The 27,894-nt window shown below is 42.3% G+C and overlaps 1 protein-coding gene across 1 annotated transcript in view; it reads left to right on the top strand.

Moving 5' to 3' along the window:
• The window catches only part of LOC149303687 (protein kinase C gamma type-like), a 57,364-nt gene that overhangs the window by 8,427 nt on the left and 21,043 nt on the right, over nt 1-27,894 (top strand). The window contains exons 2-3 of the mRNA XM_089481240.1: nt 15,447-15,478; nt 27,242-27,324. Coding sequence (XP_089337366.1) covers nt 15,447-15,478; nt 27,242-27,324 — 115 coding nt within the window. The remainder of the gene's footprint in view (nt 1-15,446; nt 15,479-27,241; nt 27,325-27,894) is intronic.

Below are 27,894 nucleotides of genomic sequence, written 5' to 3'. Positions count from 1 at the left end.
CCCTGGGATCTGGAACACCCTTCCTGAGGAACTCCGCTCCACCACCTCCCTGGATCTCTTTAAAAAGAGACTCAAGACCTTCCTGTTTCGGCAAGCCTTCCCTGATGCTCCTTGATGATATATGACTCCCCCCCTATATGTACAGCATTACCGAGCACATTTAGCTGGCCTGGATTTGATGTATGTTTTTAATCTGTATTCTGAAATGTTTTTATTGAAGTTTTATTTATGTATTGCAATTTTTATCCTGTATTTTGTATTTGATGAATTTTTACCTATATGATCAACACGGAATAGTGGTTTATATATAAATCTTCTTCTTCTTCTTCTTCTTCTTCTTCTTCTTCTTCTTCTTCTTCTTCTTCTTCTTCTTCTTCTTCTTCTTCTTCTTCTTATGGCCTATACGTTTCTCCTTAATTGAAATAACTGCCAACATTCAAAATAATGCTCTACATGGTTTCACACAGTTTAGGCTGGTAATAAGATTGAGGTTGTATATACTTACTAGTGGATGGGGATAAAAATGGACATTGATATCACTGACTAGGTTTTCCTAGTGAAAGAACTGCATACACTCCAACTGTCTTAGTTTGGCAGAGACAGTCCCAGTTCAGTGGCATCCTTAGGACTGGTGTCACCCAGTGTGGTAACTCATGATGGTGTCAACCCCCCCCCCCCCCCATTGGCCTCCTCCTGTTTCACACCATACAAAATCCTTAGCAATGCTTTTTTGCACGAATGTTACTCATAAATCATGATTCCTATATATCACTGTATGTAATGCTAATAGTTGTGACATGAACAGCTAGCAAAATTAATATTAGACCTTCAAATTACAGTATCATATGTACAACTTAAATGTATTTACATATGCATAGTGAAGATTTGGTTAAAATGTTATGTTTTCAAAGAAAATTTAAAAAGATTATTTTAATTTCAAAAATTTTAATTTTTTAAAAAAATTAAAAATTTGAATTTTAAAATATTCTGGAGCCTCGCCTTTCTCCTCCCATATAGCTTCACCCCACTATCTTTTAAAGCATTTAAAAGGAAGCAGATGAATGCCACAGTCCACTTCTGCCAAAAAGTAGGTGTTTGAGGAGCAGTGGTGTCAGCCCCGCTTAGGGTTTCACCTGGCGCAGGCTGCAGCCCCCGCACCCCCAAGTGACACTACTGTCCCAGTTAATCATCTGTCACCCCACTTTTTCAGTTGCTTCAAAAATGTCCTAGCTTCACTCTCTCCTCTTTGCACCTTCTGCCTTCATCCTCACCTTAATTCAATTGCTGCAAACTGAGTTCAAAGTGCAAAAGTAGTTTGCACTTAACTCAGAGGAGAGGACAGGGCAGGATCTTGCTTTTCCCGTCAGACTGATTAGGCAAAAGCAAACTGCTGTAGTCTCTTCTCACTTATGTATCCTTCCTCATCAATAACCTTTGCCATCTTGACACACTCTGATATTGCCCGGCCACATGTCTCTGTTTTCATCTGTGAAATATTGGAGGGTATGGAATTGCAGCCTGATCCTAAAGCATTTTGGCATGCAAATAAGGCCCAGTGGATTCAGTGGTCTTATTCCAAAATGAGGAGACAAACCTAAGGGGCAGTGGCTGCATCCACTATCAAGTAGCAGTGAATCCTCTGATTTTCTTACTGTTTATCTATGATTCTATGATTCCATCTTGCATCTGCTTTGAATTAAACGGGAGTCTTTTGTGGCTGGACCCTATCTTGTCATAGATTTGGTATATAGCCAGCGTGGTGTAGTGGTTTGAGAGTTGGACTCCAGGAAACCAGGGTTGAAATTTCACTCAGCCATGGTAGTGATGTCACTAGGGTTGGTGTCACCCAGTGCGGTAACTCATGCTGTCATCACCTCATTGCCCTCCTTGCATTCCTGATACAGAATCCTTAGTAATGTTTTTTGTACTAATGTTACTCATGGACTGTAATTCCTGTATATCACTGAATGTAATGGCAATAGTTGTAATACAAAGAACTAGCAAAATTAAAATTACACCTTTAAATTGCAATATCATATGTGCATCTCAAATGTACATACATAGTTAACATGTACATAGTTCACTGCTATGGCCCATCCTATGGAAACCTGGGATTTTTGTGGCACCAGAGCTCTCTGACAGAGAAGGCTAAATTACCTCACAAAACAACAACTCCCAGACTTCTATAGCATTCAACCAAGGCAGTTAAAGTGATGTTGAACTACATTAATTCTGCCGTGTAGATGCAGCCCTGGTTTTCATGTGTGAAATATTGGAGGATATGAGTGTCATGTCGTCTAATTAAAACCATTCCTCTGAAGTTGATATTTATTTGCCCATTGAACAACTCTTAGAGGTAGAATATTTTACTCTGCAAGACAAATAGTAGCTTATTTATTCAGAAGTCTGGACAATTTTCATTAGGGAAGTGGTTATGTACCGTCCACAATTCCTGTGTTGCTGTCCTAATCCAAATATCTTCCTCAGTATGTTTGCTATTAAAACTGTAAAAATCAGATTATATTCTTGACATCTTGTGTCATGTCCACTATGGACCTATTTCTATATAACTGCATTGTACATGTTGTCTCTTTGGCTAATCTTGTTTCTTGCTTTGCTTCCTTACTGTCCGCTCTCAGAATTTCGATTTAATGGAGCAATCTTTGTTATGACTGTTGCTTTTGTGATTGTGTAAGTATCCACCCCATACATTAATACAGACAACCAACCAACAACAAATACATATCCTTTCCAAGAAATAATCCAATATGGTGGGGAGAAAGTCTGATGGAAGAGGTGTCAAACTCAGTTTGAAGTCAGATGAAAAGGCAGCTGTGTGTCAGCTTGTGGTAAAACCTGGAGCATTGACACCAGCACCCCCGCAGCACCAGGGGTTAGTGTCAGGTGGAGACAAAATAGGCTAAACCCCTCATCTCTATTTGTGACTCACATGGCAAAGGGCACTAAAGTCTTCATAATAACTAATTTTGATGACATCCAAACATTTTCATTCTCAATTGTGGATGTGACAGTCAAGACCTGCCATACAGACCTCATATATCACCCTGGTATTTATTTTATTCTTTATAACTCTGAGTTGCTTTCATAGCCCAGGCTGTGGTCTCAAAATGGCACATTTAACACACATAAACTTCTAAAACACAGCCAACATAATAATAAATGCAATAAAATGCATTGGTTGTTGCTAACTGCCTTCAACCTGACTTTGAATGGTAGCAACCCTATAAATGAGAGACCTTCAAATACCTTGTCCTCAACAGCCCTGCTTAGATCTCAGGGCCACGGTGTCCTTAATTTAAAATAAAATTATTATTATTATTATTATTATTATTTGGTCTTCCTCTTTTCCTACTGCCCTCCACTTTACCAAGCATTATTGTCTTTTCTAGTGAGTCATATCTTCTCATGATGTCTCCAAAATATGACAGTCTCAGTTTAATCATCTAGGCTTCTAGGGAGAATTCAGTCTTGATGTGCTCTAGGACCCATTTATTTGTCACTTTAGCAGTCCATATGTAGAGAGATCTTGCAGCACCTTTGAGACTAACTGAAAGAAAAAGTCTCAAAGGTGCTACAAGATCCCTCTAGATACTGATTCTATAGACTAATGTGGCTATATCTCTGAATTTTAGCAGTCCATGGTATCCTCAAAATTCTTCTCCAGCACCTCAAATAAAATGAGTTGATTTTTTTCCTATCAGCTTTCTTCATTGTCCAGCTTTCACAACCATATATAGAAGTGGGAAATACGGTGGCATGGACCATCCTAACTTGAGTATTCAGTGATATATCTTTATACTTCAGGTTCTTGTCTAGTTTTTCCATAGCTGCTCTTCTTCTAATTTCTTGACTGCAGTCTCCATTCTGATTAATGACTGAGCCAAGGGATGGAAAATCTTTTTTTGTTTTCTTAATGTTCAGCAGTAAATCTGCCTTAGCACTTTCTTCTTCCATTTTCTTCAATAAGTTTTCCAGGTCTTTGTTATAAAAAGAAGACTGGTCTGGTAAAAGCTGGAGAAGACAGAAACAGATTCAGCTGGAGACGAAAGGGGCTGGCTCATTTTCTCATGGAAAGATAAAAGTCTAGTTACCACGCACTGATCTGATTCAGCCTTGCAAGTCTTACTGAACCAAAATATGAAACACATAGCACAAATTCATTTTTGATCTTAAGCCACAGGTGGAGAGGCATATCTAGGAGAAGATGCTCCCCCAGGCAAGCAGGATGGTCCAGAACCACTACTGTGAATTGGTCTTGGAAGTAAATTTAGAGCCACTGCAGATGGTCCCCACACCAGAGTGAATCACTCTCTTTCCTACTCATGCCAGATAATGAGCAGGTCTGCTGCATTATGCACTAGCTGATGCTCCTGAGCCATTTTGAAGGGCAGCCCAATGTAACAACACTACCTCAGAAAACAAAATGAGATGCCACTGTTTTATATTAGGAGTGGCAAAGAAATTAATCAGGTTTTCATTTCGCTACCAAAATACCTTGTAAGATTGCCAGCCGAGTGCAGCTAGACTCGGAAACCCAGTATATTTGCTAGTCTTGCACTTGTTTTGGAGAGAAATAAATAAATGATTCAGAGAGACAAAAACCTGTGCAGATTTTAAAAATGTATATGACTACAAATGCACACATTTGGAAAATGCACATTATCATGCTGTAGCTGTACCATTGTGATCTGAAAGTATGCTACAGGTTCTAGTCAGAGAGGAGATGTTAGTACAGCCTGTTCACCAGACAAAGCTGATGAAATGCACTCATAATGATCACGCTGTTAGTTAGTAATTAGTTATTAGTTACATTTATATCCTACCTTCTGTTCATGGAGCTCAAGGGTGATATACAGGGTTCTCCTCTCCTTTCTTTATCCTTATGACAACCCTGTGTGGCAGAGTTTATCATTAGGTGGTGAGAGGTGCCTGCTATTAAGCTCTTTTGTGTTTTGTTTGTCTTCAAGTTGTTTTCGACTTATGGTGACCCTATCACAGGGTTTTCTTGGCAAGACTGGTTTGGAGGAGGTTTGCCACTGCCTTCCCCTGAGGCTGAGAGTGTGTGACTTGCTAAAGGTCACCCAGTGGATTTTATGGCCAAGGGGGAACTGAACCCTGGTTCCAGAGTCGTAATCCAACACTCAAACCACTACACCACACCGGCTCTTTAAGATACGGTCTTTCACATAGCCTGGAGCATGCTGACCTGAGTCTCAGTTGAGCTCATTAACCACAAAAGATCCGTTATACTGCAGTGGCTCTACATTTACTTTGACCCTTACACTGAGGTCCATAGTCACATTTCAAGTGGCTATTGAGAGCGTAATGAAATGAATAGGCAGCCTTTTCCTGTATAAAGAGTGAGCAACTGAATGCTGGATGTAAACATAACTCCCTGGGGTCCAGTGCAGCTGTGCTTGAATTTGCAAAATGAATGAAAATGCAAGGGTGTTAATAAGCAGGAGTGAGCATTGGTAAAATGGTGTGTACAGTACTTCACAGTATTTCAGTTGAGACATAGGCCATCATATCCTCCAACATTTCATCAAAGAAAACCTGTGTGACCAAGATACAAGCCAGGCTGCAGCAGTTTGTTTCTTCTGAGTCTACTGGGAAGGACAAGATTTTACTGCCTCCTCGCCTTTTGCTTGCTGCCAAGTTAATTGGGTGGACTTGATTTCAGTTTGCAGCAATTGAAGAAAGCTGATGATGAAAGGGGAAAAGTGGGAGGAGGAGAGAGAAACTGGAACATTTTAAAAGCAGCTGAAAAAAGTATGATGATAGAGGATTAATTGGAACAATACTCTTTTGCCACCTAAGGTAGGGATGCCATATCCCGCCTGTAGGTGGGACAATCCCGGTTTGGGCAGTGCCGTCCTGGTCCGGTTTGGCGCCCAGACCGGGACGGCACCACCCGCGGCCACCTCCATGCGCCGCAGGTCCTCCAAGGCCTCGCTGAGGCCTGGGAGCGCTCTCCGCAGTCGGAGCTTCGGCTGCGGAGACGCTCCCTCCCAGGCCACAGCGAGGCCTTGGAGGCGGCTCCGCAATCGCGGGGTCCTCCAAGGCCTCTGTGAGGCCGGGGAGGAGGAAGAGGCCGCTGGAACCGCTGCGATCGCCGCGATTCCAAGCGGCCCCCGTTCCTCCTCCCGGCTTGGGAGCCGGCCTAGGTGTCCTCTGAAGCCGGGAGGAGGAGGAGGAGGAGGACAGGGTTTGAAAATGTAGGACTTTTTTTAATTTCCTAGCCAGGAAATAAAAAAGTCCTACATTTTCAAACCTGGTCCTACATTTGTCCCGGTTTGGAGGTCCTCCATTATGGCAACCCTAACTAAGGTAGCATGACTGTACTTTTGTATATAGTTGTTTGGGTATATTGTCTTCCAACCATCTTGGGCAGGGAGAACACACATGCAATTTGACTTCTATATGCAGTTTTCATGCCCTTCTACTGTACTGATTTGGGAGGCATATTCCCAATTAATTGTGTGCTGTCTTGCTTTTTCAGCTGCTTTCAAAATGGCACAGATTCTCTCTTCTCCCACTTTCCCTCTATGTCTTCAGTTTCTGCAAACTGAATTTAAAATGCAAAAGCAGTTTATACTCAATTCAGCAGGGGGAATAAAAGAGTTGAGGGTGGAATCTTGTACAGTACAGTACATCCCAGTCAGCTCGGCAAAGGCAAACTGCTGCATCCTCTCTTGACTTGTGCGTTCTTCCTCATTAATAACATCTGCCATCGTAGCCACGTCTGATGTTGTATGGCCCAGTTTTCATCTTTGACATCATAAGCAAACGAAACCTTTCAAGGCAAGGAGAGAAATGCTATTACTTTGCTTCAGTGCAAGCTGCTGTTAAAAGAGAACAGGGGAAGAGATCAGTGTGATCCCCATTACACTTGCCTGTTTATTTTAGTACTGTTTCCCAAGATTTTGTACGGTCTTGCAAAATTAGAAATGTCTTAATGGGACAAACATCTGGTAGCATGTAGATTTAGAAATATTAAAACACACACATCTAAAACCCACACCTGTCTCCATACCAAAAAACCTCCTCAAGAACAATCAAATAATCATGGTAGAAGGAAAATATTTATATAAAACCATGTGTTCCCCCCTTTTCCCCTGAAGGATGGATTAATGGGACATAATAAGTATGCAGCTGAGATTATTCTCTGGTTCCTTATTTGCATTTCCCAGCTTCCTAACTTGACTTAAAGGCATTGATCAATTTTGAATATAGACTTGAATTTTAATAATAATAATAATAATAATAATAATGATAATAATTTTTATTTGTATTTTTCCTGCCTCTCCCTGCAGAATGAGGCGGGATTACATCAGTAAAATAACACAGTACAGATATAAAATACAATAAAAACCCCATAACCTGAATCTTCCAAAATCCATTAACCAACACATCATTGGTATGGCTGGGGGATTCTGGGAGTTACAGTAAAGAAAAATAACTGTTTCAAGTTCTGGTTTTAAATATGTATTTCTTGCTGCTGATGTTTGCCTCCAAGTCATTTTTGACTTATGGTGACCCCAAGATAAAACTATCATAGGGTTTTCCTTAGCAAGTTTCTCCAGAGGGAATTTGCCATGGCCATCCTCTGAGGCTGAGAGAATGTGATTTGCCTAATATGTATAGACACCTACAAATAAGCTATCAGCTCTCCCAGATCTTGTGTCCAAACAACAGAGAGGACTGGCTTCCCTGAGCTGCTATAAAAACTGAAGCAACCCTTACTGTTTATTGAGTGAGTTTCCTTCATTCTTCACATCACAATTACAATTATAAGCAGCAAAGCATTGTCCAAATAACCATTAGATCTTCTCAAATCATGTGTCTGGCCACACACTCGTTTCACTTGCCACGATAATTATGCTACCTGATATTTGTGAGTTTGATGTGACAGGTGATGATATTCCCCATTGGGGAATGGGGGTAACTCCGCAGTTAGTAGGAATTTATGGAGAATCATGCAGCCTTCAAGATGTTATTGGACTCCAACTCCTAACATCACTCATTAAGATTGCCTGGCATCCCCTCTTGTTAGGAGTGCCCCTTTTTTCATAGAATCATAGAATCATAGAGTTGGAAGAGACTGTCTATCAGGTAATTTACGAATGTGGACAATATGTTAATTTTACAGAGAAACACATGGCCAAGTTACCTGAAATCAATATTTTCATTTGGTATTTAGGAAGTGCACAAACTTGTTAACAGCTCCATCCTGATTGTTAATCTTGTATGTCATGAATATCAACTATTGCTGTTTTGAAAACCTGGCAACAGTACTCACCACTGGGAATGCTGTTGAGGGCTGATGGGAATTGCAGTCCAGTAGAATCAGGAGAGCTGCACAGATGCTCCCATCCCTGTTGCAGGGGATAACCGTCCTTTCATGTGTGTATATGGGATGGGTGCATGTGTATCCAAATCTTATTTTGGAATGTATTGCTATTTAATCCCCAGATCCCTAGTCAGCATGATCTACACCTTTAAAGTCAAACAGAGAATTAAGAATTGCAGATAAGGAACTGGAAAGGAACAGTTTTCAGCCTTGTTAATCATCATTAAGCGATACTGAGTTTCTCCTTCATTGCTCCTCTGTGGCAGGAAAAGCAGCAGCTGCCAGATGTTCTCCTGTCATGAAGCAACCAGCTGTGAAAGTTAGAGAGGCTCTGACAGTCAAAGAGAAGTTGGCAACCCTACCTGTGTGGCAGTATCTGTCTCTCCCCCATCTCCTCTATTCTTTTCACAGAATTCAAAGCCTACAATTCTGGGTTATATCTCAGCATCCTTCCTGCCCTCCTCCTGCTCCTCTTTGTCCACCCATTTGAAAAGATGTAAAGCTGTGGGGCAGCTTTGATCCAATCTTGGTACATGAAAGCATGTGGAAGCTCAAAGGCATAAGCTGGAGTCTCTATGAAAAAAATAAAGACAATAAATACCAGTCAGAAACAGATAAATCAAACCCTTTCCTTTTTCTTTTCCTCCCTCCCTACTAGTTTTTCTCTCTTCAAGAGAAGACAGAATTTATGTCTTCAGGTTCTCCCCTTCCATGCCTCCCCAAACATTTGTTCAGCCTGAAGAAATGAGCCCTGTTTTTCCTTCTTTACTTCCATTTTGTTAAAATGCCTCCCCAGAAAGTATGAGTTGATTTTTCGCGTAATGTTCAACATTCAGAGAATGCCTCTCAAGTATAACTGCTCAGAAACCCTTCTTGATGCAACATATATTTAAACTAATCTTTCTTGTCCATATTCATGGGGATAAACATCAATCATCTCCTTCCAGTTTTGTACCAGTAGAAAGGTTTCATTTTAGAGTTTTGGGAAATAAATTAGTCCAGTCCCACAGTTGGAAATTTTGAGTGATATGTCTGGTGACTTGGACATATGAGGGAGGTTACCAGCATACTCAAATTATGTGAAGTGTGTGACACTTTTAAATATAGCATGTGGTACTTGTAAATGCAATTGGCCCTCACCATTGACGGATTTGACTTTTGCAGATTTGATTATTCACAGATTTCATTACTATGTTCTCTCTAGGAACCTCTCAGTCCTCCAGTGTGACTCTTCTGGAATTTGACCATAGATTCATGCTGGAGGACCAAGAGGTTTCTAGAGAGAACACATCTCTAGGCATTTGTTGGTCCTCCAGCATGATTCTATGGTAAAATTCCCATGGATATAGAAGATTTTCACACCAGTGCTTACTGTGGGTTAAGCACCGGCAAAGCGCTAATAAAATGTCTCTGAAGAGTGAGGGTGTGAAAGCTAGTCACGCTTCTGAAATGTCAGTGAAGTGTCCCCTCGCCTCTACCATCCTTGAATCGTTTGCAGAGCAGCCACTTCCTATTAATGGGAACTTTGCGTTGATAGGAAATGGCTGCTCCATGAACTATTCAAGGACAGTAGAGGTGAAGGGACACTTCACTGACATTTTAGAAGTGTGATCGGCTTTCACACTCTCACACTTCAGGGGCGTTTTACCAGTGCTTTACCAGCACTTAACCCACGGTAAACGCCGGTGTCAAAATCTTCGTTGACCATGGAGTTGCACCAGAGATTCCTAGAGAGGTGTTCTCACAGGTTGAAAAACCTACTGGTTTCTTATTTGCAGTTTTTCCACTTTCACAGGGGTCCTGAACCCCTAATCCTAGAAATCTGGAGTGCCCACTGCACAGCGTATGGTAACTGTAAATGCAGTGTGATATTTGTAACTACAGGACATACTATGTGACACACTGAGTTCCCCAATGAAGTAAGTATGCATACTGGGAGGACAAATAAAGCCCAGTCCAGACTCGCTCAGCATGGGATGTTTGGAATGTGTGGGTTTTTTGTTCCACCCTTATGATTATGGGCCTGAACTAGAACCAGGGTTGGCATGTCAGAAGCATCCCAGGCCCTGCAATTTCTAGGCTAAAACCTGAGATCTAAAGATAATAGCTTGTTATGGCACAGGAGATGGACCCTAGTAATGTGAGTAAGCATGATACAATAAGCATAAACCACAGTTGTGCTAAGTTGGCCATTCAGATAAAAAAACACCAGGTCTAACAAATAAGGAATACACACAAACACTTTTCAAGACAGTGCTCTTGCTCTGAGATTCCTCCCTCTCACTTTGAGGACTGGAGAAGGGCCAAGTTCTGTGATCTGGAAGCCTTACTCAGAATGTGCGCCAAGCTGAGTTCCTTTAAAGCAGCGGTGAGGCTCATGCAGCCTTCTAGATCTTGTTGGACTACAACTGCCATCATCCCCCATTGTTGGTTGTGGTGGCTAGGGTGGGTGGGAATTGTTTTTCCACAACATTTGGAGGGCTACCTAATTCCTATCCTTATTTTAAATTGAAATGTTATAAATACATTGGCTGTCGTCCTGTAAACAACCTACCTAACTGCTGTTCTTATTAAAGGCAGTGGGAATACTTTGAGGATAGATTATTATGCAGATTGTATTGATTACTGGTGGCTAGAGCAGGCTAGTGAATTCCCCACCAACCCTCTATAATTCCCAACCACCACCAATAATTTATATTTCTATGCCACTTAATAGTGAATTCAGCACTCTCTAGGCAGGTTACAATCTGTAAGCCAGTTGCTGCCAACAAGCTGGGTTACTCATTTTACCGACCTACAAAAGGTTGGAAGGCCGAGTCAACCTTGGAGCCCTTCACAACCATGTGGCTGCAGCACTGCACCACCAGGGCTCCTTTAATGCTCTTCCTAAGAGAAAACAGGGCTTTGGACCACAACCCTTTTGCTCTGACCCCAAGAGACCTCACCCTCTTCTTTGATGACTGGAAAGTGCCTCCATGAATTTTGCACTGGAGAACCTAGAGATTCTTAGAGAGAACATATTAATCAAAACTGCAAATAAAACCACAAAAGTCAAAGCTGCAAATGTGGAGGGCCAACTGTACTTTTAATGGTTGTGCAGATGAGGGAATTCTGTCCTGTGTCACTTGTCATACAACCAGCTAACAAGCAACATCTGGTGCAATTCTGCTTTTCTACACAGCCTTTAAAGGTACAGGAGCCCACCCCAGTTTTCACTCCTGACTACTCTAATTGTCAGGAATCCTTTACTTTTGCTTTGGAGGGACTTTGAGCAGAATAACCCTTTTTCCTTCACTCCAGAGAATCCAGGAATCCTAAATCCACATTTTTAATAATAATAATAATAATAATAATAATAATAATAATAAAGCTTTATGTGTATACCGCTTTTCCGGTTTTAACCTTGTTTGTTTTCCTTATTTCAAAATTGTATTTACTTCCACTTGTCAGCTGAGATCATCCTGTGTAATGAGTGCCTTTAAGTTGTTTCCAACTTACTGCGATCCTAAAGTGAACCTAGATTTGGCAAGATTTGTTCAGAGAAGGTTTGCTGCTGCCTGCTCCTGAGGCTGAGAGTATGTGACTTGCCCAGGGTCACCTAGTGGATTTTATGGCCAAGCTGGGATTCGAACCCTGGTCTCCAGAGTCATAGCAGATTATCAGATGGGGGGGGGGGGGACAAAGAACAGGAGCAAAGTGGATCGTTCCTGCCCTTATTCTGTCCTTATCATGTGATCATGTGAAAGATTTACACACATGTCACACTTATCCTGTCTTTATCCTGTCAATGAAGTGGGATTGTCCTGTCACTTTTAAATAATGGAAACTTCTGTTAATGAAAAATTACAGGACATTTTCACTTCACTGATGGGATAATGATGGGATAAGTACAACATCTTATGATAGCCTTTCATGCAATCGCGGACAATTACAAGTCATTGACAGGATAAGGACCACATTGGTGTGATGTCGTATTATAGCCTTTCGTGCGATTGGAGAAAAGGACAGGAAAAGGACATCCTTTTTCCCATGTGATAATCTCTATAGTCCAGTGCTTCTCAATTATTTTCTGTCATGCCCCCCCTAGGAAGAAGAAAACATTTCACGCCCCCCGCGCGACTGTAAATAGTATCATTTGTCTATAAAATTGTTATAAGTACACCTCAGCATAACACTGTATCCTGAGCCTTGCGCCCCCCTTTACGGAGCCTCGCGCCCCCCCTGGGGGGCCCGCCCCACTATTTGAGAAGTACTGCTATAGTCCAACACTCAAACCGCTACACCTCACTGATTCTCTACCTCTTTCTCCAATATGTAGAATCTAAAATCCAGCACAAGATAAAATAACAAGTATATTTGTTTATTGCAGAGCAGAGATATTTACAGCTCTCTCATCTCAGCGCTTGATTCCCCCCCTTCTGCCTTCAGTGTTCTGAATTGCTCTTGTCATAACCTGCTTGACTAGTTTATTCCTTCTGTGCATTTTTAATTAAATCCAAGTCCTGAACCATAAGGAGTGGGGGAAAAACACTACAATCAGTATTCTGGTAATAGCTAAGAAAAGTGCAGAGATATGTTTCCTCATGCATGATGAAAGAAGTTTCATTAACTCCCCCAGCATCTATCAAGGCCCAGTGGAACACTGAGAAACTAACTGTCTTGTCAGTTGCCAGCAATGATGGCAGGATGGGGAGGGAATGAATTTAACTAGCTCACATATATAACTCAGAATACAGGAATGCTGGCTGTTTATAAGGCCCAGTGGTTTTAATTCCACATCTTCTCCAACATTTTACAGATGAAAACTGGGAGACGAAGGCTTTCATGGCCAGCATCCATAGTTTTTTGTGGGTTTTTTTGGCTATGTGGCCATGTTCTAGAAGAGTTTCTTCCTGACATTTTGCCAGCATCTGTGGCCATGCCAGCCACAGATGCTGGCAAAACATCAGGAAGAAACTCTGCTAGAACATGGCCACATAGCCCAAAAAACCCACAAAAAACTATAAAACTGGGAGACACATGTCCGAGCAACATCAGAATGTGGTCAAGATGGCATACTATTAATAACGCACCAGCTAGGAGAGGATATAGCAGTTTCCTTTTGCTTGAGTCTACATAGAATGGCAAGCTTCTGCCCCCTCCTCTCATCTCCCTCCTGCTGGATAACTGAATACAAACTTCTTTGGGGCTTTGAATTCAAAGTTTGCAGCAATTGAAGTAAGCTGAAGGAAAAGTGAGAGAAGGAGAGAGGAAGTGGGGACATTTTAAAAAAAACAACCAAAAAGTGGGGCAATGGAGGATTAATTGGGACTGTCCCTGCCAAACTGGGACAGTTGGAGAGTACAGTGGGCCCTTGGTATCTGCTGGGATTTAGTTCCAGGACCTCTTATGGAAACCAAAATCCATGGGTGCTCAAGTCCCATTAAATACAATGGCATAGTAAAATGGTGTCCCTTGTGTAAAATGGCAAAATCAAACTTTGCTTTTTGGAATTTATATTTTATAAAAATATTTTCATGACATATATGATTGCATCCATGGATAATGAATCCACAGATACAGAGAGCCTACTGTATGATGCCAAATAGTCCAGCATTCTGTTCAAACAATGGCTAATCAGATGTGTTTGAGAAGCCCCCAGGCTGCCAGGCAGGACTTGAACACGGTACCACCCCACTCCTCCTTGTGTTTATGTTTCTGTCAGTTACATTCCTTGATCCAAGGTTAGGTTTGTTAGAAGGTTCTAGCTAAGTATAGACTGTCCACCCTGGGTTAGCTGTTAGGTGTCTGGGAAGGCTAGAAGAGTTAGCAAGATGGCCTCTACCATCCTTTAATGGTAGAATTTAAAGATATAGCTTTGTTAGTCGGTAAGAGGCTTGTTGTTCTGAGGGCTGGTGCCCAGGGAGATTGAAATGTTCTGTCACCAGTTTTTGTGTATTCCTAATGTCTGATTTATGTCCATTTATCCTCTGGCGCAGGGGCTGGTCTGTTTCTCCTCTGCTGCAGGTATTGTTAAACAGGCATATATATATCTGTCCCTGGTTTCCACTCCACTAAATGCATCTGAGGAAGCAGACTGTAGTCTATGAAAGTTTTTGCTGCCAACTTCTTTCTTTCAGTTAGTCTCAAAGGTGATATAAGATCTCTGTACATACTGCATCCTTTAACCATCTGCTGAATCTGCATTATTACTTTGAAGAACTATAGGCCTCTAAACACATCCAGGGATAGCTATGTTGGCCATAGAGCAAAGTACAATAACATCCAAAATCCACAAAACAGTGATATCTTTATTGGCCAACTAAAATGCACAAAATATGTGTTGCAGGCTTGTGATTAGCATTATCATTTTTTCTTCTTCTCCTATATGATGTTTAACATGTTTGCCTCATGAAGAAGCCAGTGGAGCTTTGAAAGCTTGCAACAAGTATTTTGTGCATTTTGGCTGACCAATAAAAGTATCACTGTTATGTGGATTTTGGATGTTATTGGTTTCTAAACACAACAGTATTCTCTAGCAACTGATCCCCAGAGTCATACTTCCTTTGATAATGAATTGATATCATGGCTGGCCTTATCCTCTCAGCATGTGTTACTTACCTGTGAGTATAGCTCACAGTGGGATGTTGAAAGAAAAGAGAGCACAGTGTTACTCACACAGCTATACTGACAAAGTAACACAATGGTAGGCTTTGACCCATTGCTTACTATAGGGATTCTAACCCACGTTAGTTATTATTTAGAATATGAAAGTAGAATGCAATTTTATGCTAGATTAATGAATCCACAGCAAATGGTTGTAGTCATGTGCAGACATGGGACAAAAGATCTCTTGTTTTGCAGAGAATTTGGCACTCCAAAAATGTACACACTTGCCAGGTACTCTAGCTACAAACCTCAACTCTCTTCCCAATGATTGTAGAGAATCTGGTTTTATTTCCCCATTACCTTATAATCAATATGTTTGTTAAGGCCACATTTGAGAAATCTGCTAGCTTAAACTGGCATCCTACGCTTCATGTGAGCTAACAACCTGTTTCTTTTCTTCTTTCTTTTCTTTCTTTTCATGCAGGGGGATTGGAAAGCAGGGGCTGCAATGCTTAGGTAAGAACCTTCTTCTCTGTTTCCTTACTGGGTTGGTTCTTTTGGTTCATAATTAGAGCACCACCTGTTGTGAAAGCACAATCGTGCGTATGGAAGCAAGGCAGCAGGACCACATTGGGAAAAGAATGAGCATTTTATCAGAGGGAGGTTGTGGGGGCTGGAGATACACCCCCTTGCCTTATGAGTCCAGATGGTGAAGGGGGGGATTGCCCATGGCAGCTTTGTGCTCAGAGAAGGAGTATGCTCTGCAAAATTCATGGAGGCACTTTCCGATCAACAAAGAAGGGGGTGAGGTCTCTTGGGGTCAGAGCAAAAGGATTGTGGTCCAAAGTCCCGTTTGCTCTTAGGAAAAGGGTTAAAGGAGCCCTGGTGGCGCAGTGCTGTAGCCACAAGGTTGTAAGTTCAGTCTCAGGGGCTCCAAAGTTGACTCAGCCTTCCATCTTTTGTAAGTTGGTAAAATGAGTACCCAGCTTGTTGGCAACAATTGGCTTACAGATTGTAAACTGCCTAGAGAGTGCTGAATTGTAAGCGGTACAGAAATGTAAATGCTATTGCTATTCTTATAAATTCTAACCTTCCTTCTCTGTGATTTTCAGCTGCATCTTTATAGGTGCAGCCCCCTTCTGGCTTGAGTTAGGGCTTTATCACACCCCAGTGTGAACAAATGGTGCTGATTCCATTGTTGTTTTGTTTCTGTCCCACGAAGGCGTATTTCTCTCATGGGCGTATCACTGGATTCATATTATCAAAACACCCCATTTCATTCCTGGCATTGTTTCACCCTCTGTCCCTCACACTTAAGTGAGGAACGTGAGTCTCAAGACCATGAGAACGGATGGAGGACTGTAAATACTTTTAGGCTAGGCTTATGATATTGTAGTTTAAAATTGTGTGGGTGTTTTTGATTTTGCTAGTTGTTTATGTCACAACTATTATCATTGCATTCAGTGATGTACGCAATATGCGGAAATTATGATTTATGAATAACATTAGTGGAAAAACATTACTAAGGGTTCTGTATGGTGTGGTATGGGAGGTCAATGGGGGGACACCACGATGATAGGATAACATGTTAGAAACAAAAAAGCTGAGAGTTAGGACTTGTACACAATTTACCACAGAAGAGAGCTGGATTGTATGGGTGCTGGGCTGGATTGCTTCTAATTTCCCTAATTCCCATTTTAATCAGGCAGTTCACACACACATGGCCCTTGAGCCAGGTTTTATTGTTTCACTGAACTAGATTTCTTCATCTATTTTAGGGCTGTGAAATTTCTCTTCCATTCTACTTGTATTTTCTGTACACTTCTGGCTCTTCGCTACCCTTGTACCTGACACTTCGGTCCAAATTTACTTTCACATTTGCACCTGCTTCCAGTTTTCTTCCTTTCTCCGTATCAGAATGTGTGTGTGTGTGTGTGTGTGTGTGTGTGTGTGTGTATAAGGGGTGGGAGAAAAAAGCTGAGAGAGAGAGAGAATACGAAGGGGGAGTGAAAGAGTGGGAAGAAGCTATATAATAAAGCTACACATCTGCCTTGGCATATGGAATAGGCACAGATACACATATATTGGCTTCCATATGGGTGGGGTGACAATTACTTCCCCACAACACACACACACACACACACACACACCCCTGAAAGGTCAGCCAAAAATCACAGTGCCATACCTAGATGACCTATCTCCCCTACCTTAAGATAGACGTAAAAAGCATACTCTCCAACATTTCAGATGAAAATGGGGGCACATCTAACCAAGAAACATCAGTGATCAGGATGGCACAGGTTATTAATGAAGAAGAGCACAAGAAACTGCAACAGTTTGCCTTTACCTGAGGCTACAAGAAAAAGCACAAGTCTGTCTTCTGTTCTCCTCTCCTCCAGGCTGAGTTAACTGAATGCAAACTACTTTTGCACTTTCCATTTGCAGCAATTGAAATATGCTAAGGACAAAGGGGGAAGGTGGGAGGGGGAAGAGAAAACAGAGAGATTTTAAAAGCAGCTGAAAAAGTGGGATGAGAGATGATTAATTGGAACTGTCCCTGCCAAATAATGTTAGTTGGAGAGTATTGAGGGCCACACTGTTACCTGCCTATAAGTGTATGTTTCTCCTTCATATTATGTCTCTGTGCAAGATCTGTTTTCTTCCATCATGCTTATGCAAAATAACCATCTAAAATATGCAACAATTCTTGGCAGAACCCCTTGTCCATATACCCCTCTTGCCAAACCATGTAATTAATTCATTTTGTACAATTCAACAGACAGAATGACAGGACCCTGAAATCATAACACACATACCCCGCCAATGTATTGACACAAGGATGGATCCAGAGAGGCAGGTGTCAGCATTGAAGAACGAGATATTCAAATATGATAGAAAACTCTTTGTGCCCTACATTTTAGGCTATCCAAAAGGTGCAAGACCAGTGGCATTGTGGGTGAATATGTCAATATGTGAATTGGCTCTTTGGGTGATGTTTCTTTAGCTACCCTGAAAACAGGTCCAATGCCTAGAGGTTCTTGGCAAGTACATTTGTTCCAGCACAGCAATATACACCTTTGCCCCACAAAATGTCATTGCTAGCATGGTTTTGTTTTCAGCCTCTTGATAGTGTATTTCCCTGCTCTCAGATGTCACTGATTTGATCTTTGATCAGACCTCAGCAACTGGAAACAGTTATAGTCTTTGCATAACTTGGGGCAGCCGGCAGTGAGCACACTCATCCAAATTTGTAAACAGAGGTCAATGTGATAGTATCCAGAGCTTGGGAAAGTTAACTATTTTGGATTGCAAGTCCCAGAATCTCATATTGGTTGCAGGAATTCTGGAAGTTAGGACTGTTATGTAAAATGCCAGGATCCCAGGAAGACGCAATTACAACAACTGAGAGATCTTGGGCAACTCAAAGCAGAGATCAAGGCTATGTATAACAGTTCCGAGAAAGGGAACTCCAGAATGCAAGGTCTAAAAGTAGTTTTCTTTATAAAAAGGAATCACCACTCATACAAAAGCACAGTCTCACGCACACTAAGAAGAAGTAACAATATAAAAGGTGGTAGCAGATAGTGACTTTAAGGATTGGAGAAGGTAATACTGTTGGAGTTCCAGAAGAAAAGGTTTCAATCTGGGGATTCTGTGAAGTGAAATGGCTCAGTAGCTGCCAGCAGTTTGAGATACTGACAGAGTATCTATCTGAATCTCAGGCGAGACCAATTTGGAGGTGCCTTGGTAGACATATTTCTAGGGGGAAATGTATCCTGGGCAGATTTTGGGATTAAAATGAAGTTTCCATGAGAGAATAATGAGAAGAGAATTTGTAAATGACTGGACAATCAGTGGAAATGTCTCTGGACAATAGAGCATCTCCTCTCTTAGGGAACTGTACTTAGGTTTTTTTTTCATATATAAGCATAAGGTCTATCATCCACCATCACTCCTATCAATGAAGGGATTGTGCAGATTCCGACCTTGATTGATATATCTTGACCATGTGATCTTGAGCTTCTCCCATGCTGGGCCAGTTGGATCTCCTTCTATGGACACAAATATTCTTATATGACATGGCTAGTTTCCTGCATTGGGGTGCCTTTTTGGCTACATACCTAAAACATCCTTTTTTATATCAACTTGATATTGAAAAAGAGCAGGCGTGCACGACACTAGACCTTGGACTAACACCATGCTGGCCTGGGGAATTCTGGAGCAGTAAGCCAAAAAAGGAACTTTTCTAATTGTGATTTCACATGTGTGCATGCACACAGAGTTATCCAAACAGTTGAACTCAGACGTGGTTGATAAGATGCAGTGGGAATCATGTCATGGACATGTCAAGAGATAGGAGTATGTTGAAGGAAAGTAAATATTAACGATCTCATGGAGAGCATCCTTCCAAATATAATAAGGCAATGAGACACCAGATTATATTCCACCCAGGAGACAGGCAGTGTGATTTCCAAAACTAAGGAATAACAGTTACTAGTTTTGTTGGGTCAGGAAGAAGAAAAACTGATTTCTCAGTGCCATGGAGCTGAGCAAAAATGTATCTATTTGTCATCTGTTCAGAAGGACTACCAGATCTATACAGCTGTCTTCACATATCTGAAAGGCTGTCATGGAGAAGGTAGAGCAGACTTGTTTTCTGTCACTCCAGAGGGTAGGATTTGAAGCCATGCTGGCAATAGTAGGAAAGAGGATTTTGGTTAAACACTTCCTAATAGTGTCATATTGAAGAAGGAACAAGTTTGTTTTTTTCACAGCTCCAGACAATAGGACCTGGAGTAATGGATGCAAGCTACAGGAAAAGAGATTCCATCTCAATATTAGAAAGAAGTTCCTGACTGTGGGCTGTTCAACAGTGGAACACTCTCTTGGAGTGTGATGGAGTCTCTTTCTTTGGAGATTTTAAAACAGAGACTGGATGGCCATCTGTTGGGGGTACTTTGATGTGTTTTCCTGCATGGCAGGGGGTTCTACTGGATGGCCCTTGGGGTCTCTTCCAACTATGATTCTACATGGAGAAATTCTACATGGAGAAATTCTCTTGCAAACGTACATTTCAAGTCATGCATGCATGTGCACACATCCCCCCCCCGGACATAATATCCATGTTGAATTTCCTCCTTCACCTGTTGCAATCATGAAAAAGGTTTGCATTGGCACATTGGCACTTGTACATTATGCCTGGTGATGCATTGACTAGAAGGCTTCTGTGTTTCACCATCATTTTTTCAGGTGTCTGGTTTAAATTTTAGTGTCGTCCCATTTTGTTTCTCTGCACCATGTAGGACAGTGTTCCAGCTACCCTCCCCATCAAGGGGCAACTTGTCAGTTGAGGATCCCTCCACTTTTCCCCCTCTCTCTTGACTTGCATTACATTCTGGAAAGCACATCTTCAGCTCTCTGTGTCCAGACCTGCTGGTTGCTAAGAAACCACAGTACGGCTGCCGCGGAGATCGCTAAGCAACCCCCCTCTTCTCACTTGCCAGTTCCATCAACACCTGCCAATCAATTTCGGTTCCATATTGTATTCTACTATTCCAACTGTGCATAACTCAAGCCAGCCATGAAGGCCAAAGCAGCCTTGTTCTTGCACCCATTTTTGTTGATTAACTTATTTGGCCTCATGTCTCCCTTGTATACTTCAGGTGGCCTGGCACTCAGCGTGTTCATCTTTGGCAATGGATTTCCTAGCTAAGGCCGTGTGTGAGAGGAGCGTGTGTGTGTGATGCCCAACAAACGAAAAGGAAAATACAAAATGGGGTGGGTAGGTGGATGCTGGGACTGATGATACATGGGATGGGATGGGAGCTGTCCAGTGGATATTATATACATAATATCCCAGCATGATCAGGCCACCTGAAATATAGAAGGGAGACATGGGGCCAAATAAACTGATAAAAATGGGTGCAGGAACAAGGCTGTTTTGGCCTTCATGTCTGGCTTGAGTTATGCACAGTTGGAATAGTAGAATATGATATGCATATACAGCAGTCCCTCCACATTCACTAGGGTTAGGGGTGAAGGACCCCCATGAATGTGGAAAAACCAGAAAGAAAAAAACATTATCCTTTTTACCTGTCTAGGAATCTCCAGGTCCTCCACGGCAACTCTGTGGACAACATCTGCCAGATGTTGATCATAGAATCAAGCTGGAAGACCTACAAATCCCTAGAGAAATGTTTTCTCTAGGAATTTCTAGGTTCTTCAGCACAACTGTGTGGTCAACTTCTGATAGAGCTGCTCTGGAGGACCATTTCTAGGAGTTTATCACACGGGGGAAATCCCATGCAGAAACAGGGGTTTAAATCAGAAAAAACCCACAAAAGCAGGTTGATTTTCACACGACATTGTTGTTAAAATGGTATTAACCCAAATGGAAAGTAAGCAGAAAGTAGAAAATCACAAAAGTAACAAGGAGTGGCTTTTGTCTACATTCTGTTTGGGTTAACACCATTTAACAATGGCCCTGAACAAACGTGCACCCAAGTATGTACTCTGTATGTACTAGGGTTGCCTGGGGGCATCACTTTTAGATGCCTGCGACCCTAGTACGTACAGAGTACGTACAAAATGGCGGCGCCCTGTCCACATGGGTGCCACCATTTTGATGTAACGGACGCCTAGCATCCGCACCTCGCGGTGCCCAGGTGATGTTGTGAGTGCGCCAATGGTGCACTGTGGCGTCACTTGCGCACCACAAAAAGAAGCCACTTTTTGCGGCTTCTTTTTCTGCCACCGAGAAGCCTCACCGTTTGGAGGCTGAGGCTTCCCGCTGGCGGAAATGGAGGCGGCGGCAGACTTCCCTTTTTGGGCGGTCTGTACACTGCCTGCGACACGTGTGAAAATCAACCTGCTTTTGTAGTTTTTTTCCAGCTTTTAAATCCCGTTTCTGCATGGGATTTTCCCCATGTGATAAACTCCTTAGAGAGAATATATTAATCAAAAACGCAAATAATCAAACCTGCAAAAGTCAAAGCCACAAATGTGGAGGGCCAACTGTAGTATCCACTGGACAGCTCCCATCCCATCCCATGTATTGCCAGTCCCAGCATCTACCTACCCACCCCGCATTGTATTTCCCTTTTCGTTTGTTGTGCATCACACATGCACACCCCTCTCACACACTGCCTTAGCTAGGAAATCCATTGCCATGGGAACCCAGAGGCACTTAGAAAGTCACAGAGTGAAAGATGGATTGAGGATAAAGTTGCCGACAGGCAAAAAAATAACAGGGGTTGGACAGTTCTTGTGACTTTAACCATGACTTGATAAGGCAGGAACCAGCAACGAAAATCAAGATAGTCTCGTGGGATATTATATGCTAATCAGAAACAGCAGTTGAAGCTTGGGAGATGAATATAATCACCTGCTTGGTTTTTCTTGTAGATCAGATGCATGCAGCAGTCAGCCAGTGACAATTGACAATTAAACATGGGTTATGCACACTCTCAGCCTCAGGGGAAAGCAATGGCAAACTTCCTCTGAACAAATCTTACCAGGTTCGTCTTAAGGTTGCCCTAAGTCAGAAACAACTTGAAGGCACACAGCACAAGCACACTTTGAGTGTGCTGGTTGCTTTGGTGGATGCGGAGGTGAATTGATAAGATGCAAAATGGGCAAGACCTTTAGCCTTAGTTATGGAGTAGGATGCTTCAGAGAAAGGCCGGAGGTGGGAGAGGCAAGTAGCATGGGAGGCCCCGAACCTCTATACTTGTGGGTTCTCTTTGTGTGCAAAAGTCTTCTCTGCCCCCCCTTCTGACTCTCCCCCGCTGAGCTGGGTACTTGTGGATTCGTCCCCCGCCTGTTGCCATGGAGATCCATCTTCCAAATCTCAGGCCTGGAGATGCAGAAGGCAAAAGAAAGAGTAAGGGGAAGGGAAGGGAGAGTGGACACCCCCTCACCCTGCACCCACAGATGAACACCCAGGATCTGCATACACACACCCATTCCCCAAAACCCCACTCCACTGGTTTCCCTTGCTTGAGCTAAACAGAAGACCCCCTAGTTTTGTGCTTGAGATCAACAGCTGTGTGTTTTGTAAAGTATATTTTGTAATATACAAAGTCCTTTCCATATAGGCATAGTTGTTGTTGCTGTGTGCCTTCAAAACGTTCCCAACTTATGGTCACCCTAAGGATAACCTATCATGAGGTTTTCTTTGCAAGATTTTTTCAGAGGATATTTGCCATTGCCATCCCCTGAGGCTGAGAGCATGTGACTTGCTCAAGGTCAACCGTGGGTTTCATGGCTGAACTGGGAATTGAACCTTGGTCTCTAGAGTCATAGTTCAACACTCAGACTACTATGTCACACTGGCTCTGGTTCTTTAAAAATTCACATGTGGCATAGTTGGCTAGGAGAGCCAGCATGGCATGGTGGTTTGAATATTGGGCTACAACTTTGGAGACCAAAACTTTATTCCTAGTTTGGACATGAAACCCTCTGGGTGATCTTGGCCATGTCACATACTCCCAGGTTCAGGGGAAGGCAATGGCACACCTCCTCTGAGCAATTCTTGGCAAGAAAACCTGATGATAGGTTTGCCTTAGGGTCACCATAGTCAGGAAAGACTTTTGAAAGCAAACAACACACAAACATGGTTGGTTTGTAACTCATACGACAGCAGGACTTTCAGAAACTTCCTAAGTTTCACCTGTCACAGTAATCTGATCCAGCACTACTGTCTTGAGATACCTTTGCTGAACCTGATCCTCTGGTCTCTGCAGGGTAACAACTGTTACACACTAACATTCATACACACACACACACACACCCCAAATGTGGAGATAGAGGGCCTTTGAGCATTCATAGGTAAGGCATTGGGTTCATAACCAATACTCTCCTCAGTATTTCAGTACAAGATATTCAGATCTTTCTACATTTCACTTATCTCAGTAATATAAACCAGACAGTGTTGTCTAGGGATACTTTGGAAAACTTAATCCATTCCTCTTTGCCAGATAACAAAAGGATCTGATGCAATACCATATCTAAGCCTTTCTCAGATGGGCATTGAACACCCTCCAACATTTCAGAGAGGAAAAGCAGGATGTTTGTGGTCAAACAGAGTATGGTCAAGTTGGCAAAAATTGTTAATGAGGAAGAACAAACATGCTAGGAGAGACTGCAGCAATGTGTTTTTGCCTGAATCTATTGAGAAAGGCTAGATTCCTCCACCTTCACTCCTCTGCTCCCAGTTCAGTTAGCTGAGTGCAAACCACATTTGCACTTTAAACCCAGTTTGCATTAATTGGAATAAGCTGAGGATGAAGGGGAAAGTGGGAGAGGAAAGAGAGAAATTGGAACATTGTAAAAGCAGCTGAAAAAGCGGAACAACAGAGGATTAATCAGTAGTCTCCTGGCCAAATTGGGACGGTTGAAGGTATGATATAAACCAGAAGGAGGTGGAATCTTCCCCTACTTTAACTATACAACTTTAGTTTTTTATTTAATTTTTTATAAAGTGCTTTTATCAATTATGTATCACCTCAGGAGTTCTGGTGCGTCGAGAGGCAATAAATACATGCCTTGAATAATAAATAATACTTCTATCTGCAAGTAGGCCTATGAATTTTTCTTGCCTTGTTGTGAGATCTGCTTTTAACTATTCTGCTACAAGTCCTTGCGGGAATATACTCTCAGCTTTCCACTCCATCACACAGTACCACTTCAGTCAGCCATACCTATTGTTGTGTGCCTCCAAGTCATTTTTGACTTAGGATGACCCTAAGGCAAATGCATCATGGGTTTTTTGGCAAGTTTCTTCAGAGAGGGTTTGCCATTGCCATCCTCTGAGGCTGAGGGAGTGTGACTTGCCCAAGGTCCATAATTAGGTTATAAAGGTATAGCATATCTCCCTGTATTCCCAGGTTTGTGAGTGATAAGATGATTCTAAGAGACTGTAGTGACTGAGTGCAAGGAACCACAAGGATGATTATATCAACAAAACATTTTGCATGGAGTATAAAGTCATAACATTATACTCAATGCAGGATGTTCTGGTGATATAATCAGCCCTTGAGCAAGTCACTTAGCCTCAGAGCATGGCAATGGCAACTCCCTCTGCAGAACCTTGCCAAGAAAACCCCATCTTAGGTTCGCCATAAACTGGGTCACTGTAAGTCGGAAACAACTTGAAAGCACACAGCACACACACACACACACACACAAAGTCATAACACTGAGAAGAAAAAACATGGCCAAGTGCTAGAGCATTATGTACAGAAATTCCAAAGTTCAAGTCCTGGCATCTGTAGTTTTTTACAAAAATGACCATGTAGCAAGCTATATAGCCCAAATCCAGATTATCTAAAGAACTTTATTCTTCTATAAACCCTGACTGTGCTTTGAAATCTGGGGAGGCCCTTCTCCCTGTCCCACCATCCTCACAGGTACATCTTGTGGGAACATATGAGAGTGCTTTCTTGGTGGCTGCTCCAAGGTTCTACAACTTCCTTCCTGGAGATATTAGCCCTTCTTGCTATCCTTCCATAGGCTGTTGACATCCTTTTTGCTTTGGCAAACCTTTGAAGGTTGAATTACTCAGTAGACAGGGTGCTTCACAGGGCTGCATTGTTTATATTTGTTGTTTTTCTTTAGAAAGGTCATGTTTTTAACTGCTTTTAATTCTATTGATAGTGTAATTATACTGTAATAGTTACACTAATAAATTATCACCAACTTCCTAGAACAGCTACTCAATGGTTCCCAAACTTTAGTTTCCCAGGTCTTTTGTACTTCAGCTCCCAGACTTCCTGGCTATTGGTTAATTTGGCTGGGGCTTCTGGGAGCTTAGGTCCAAAACATTTGGAGGAACACAGTTTGGGATCCACTGAGCTACATAGTTACGGAGATGTAAGTAAGTAATGTCTCTTGGCCTGAGGTGTCCTTCCAGTCCACTTCAAGAACCAATGGCTGGTTTGGGAGAAGAAGGTCCATTCAGCTTCTGACCAGGGTACAAGAAGGATGATGTTTTTTGCTTGTGAGCAAGACTGTGGCAAGGACCTGTGCTAGGAGTCCTGCTTCTGATCCTCACAGGCAACCTTGCTGACTGGAAGGGGGTAGAAATTTCATTCTCCTGATCCAGTTGCTATTTCTTAAGTTGGACTGGTGGGGGTGTGTGTGTCTTTATTTAGATTTCCAGTAAGGCTATGTAGTCTTACTGAATGCAGACCAGTTACAAATTTGTAACTCTAGGGCCCTGTCTGCACTGGCCAGAATACTCCGGGGGCAGCCTGGAGTATTCTAGTCCTGGAGCGACTTGGGCTTCCCTCCATAATCGTGGCCCTCTATTCCAATGATGGCCAGGCTGTTTGCACACTTGTCCAGGTGTGCTGTCTGGTGGCGGCGGCAGGTTGCTCATTGTGACCTCAGGGCAAGCAACCCATTCTGTCATGGGTGCACCAGGGAGCACAATGGCACACATTTTAAACAGCCAGCTGGCATCTCTCTGGAGGGCTCTGGTGATTGTTAAAAGTCTGTTTGAAGAGGGGTATGCCCTGGCTCTGGTGCTGAATGTGCTGGATGTTGTCTGGACTGTTCACACCAAATCACGGGTTTTGGTCTGTGTATCATCGAACTCTCCACTAAGAGGATAGGGGGAGGATGTTTTATTTGGCCCATGCAGACAAGGCCCAAGGTTACAAATCCATAACGATAACATTCAATAGTACAATAACACCACAAATCCACAAAACAGCAGTACTTTTATTGGCCATCCAAAATGCACAAAATACATGATGCAAGGTTTCAAAGTTCAACTGGCTTCTTTATTAGACAAATCAAACAGGAGAAAAAAAATCGACAGTGTTTGAGGCGCATGCCTGTAACTTTTATATGATGTGATTTTTTGTCTGTATCTGCTGTAACTTTTGTAAACTGCCTTGTGCCCCCTGAAGGCAGGATATAAATCATCATCATCATCATCATCATCATCATCATCATCATCATCATCATCATCATCATAGAAGTAATAGGAAGGAGACTTTGGAGAGCTACAGTCAGCTAGAACAGATGATACTGGGTGTGATGGCCTGATTTAGCATAAGACAACTTTTTTGGGTTTTGTGTTGTCAGACCTCTGATACATTCATAGTCTTGATACAAAATTATCCCCAATTAAAAACAAATCTTCCTTCTTTCCTTGTCCTTTTATTCCCATGTTGCCACTTTCCTTTTCTTCTTTCCTTTCTCCCTTTCCTTGTCAAATTTATTCCCTTCACTCAAACCTCTTTTTCTCCCCTTCTCTCTTTCCTTTCTCAGTGTGCAGCTTTGTCGTTCACAAAAGATGCCACGAATTTGTCACATTCGAGTGTCCAGGAGCTGGGAAAGGACCCCAGACAGATGTAAGTGACACCCAAACTGGAAATATTGGGATTTTCAGGTTCTCAGAAAGATGTGAGCAGTTTTAATGGGCAGAATTCTACAGGGCAGGATTGGGAGCCCAAGCAGTGTTTCGGGTCTTTCCTCCACTCCAGGTGAGCGTCCCGGTTTCCTTGCTATTTATACAGCTGACAGAGGGAGCAGATATCTTCATGCGCCCAGTGTCCCACTTCCCTTGTCCTTGGCCTGGAATCATAGGAAAGGAATGAGAAAGGATGGGAGGGTTGGCTTGTCTCATCCTGCCTTGCTCCTTCCATTGCACACATCTCCAGACATGTCCTCATACACGGTGAAAGCATAGGTCATGCAATTTCAGAGGCTTCTGTGCTTGTGATCAGAGCTCCAGAGTAAAGAGTTACTTTAACTCTGGGGGAAACCAGAGAGGTTGTTTGATTGTGCTGTTAATATTGTCTGTTCAGGCAAGATGTGCAGATCTTCTTTCTGTGGTTGCATTCCATACAGCAAAAAGTGCTGTTTACAGCTGCTCTTTTTCTTTCTGTGATGTTCCACTATCTGCATCCTCATACCCCCCA

Source organism: Sceloporus occidentalis, unplaced genomic scaffold (genome assembly GCF_023333645.1).
Source record: "Sceloporus occidentalis isolate IW3139 unplaced genomic scaffold, rSceOcc1.0.p SCAF_14, whole genome shotgun sequence".
NCBI lineage: Eukaryota > Metazoa > Chordata > Lepidosauria > Squamata > Phrynosomatidae > Sceloporus > Sceloporus occidentalis.
Note: the sequence above shows the minus strand (reverse complement) of the source record. Positions and strands in the feature narration are given on the sequence as shown.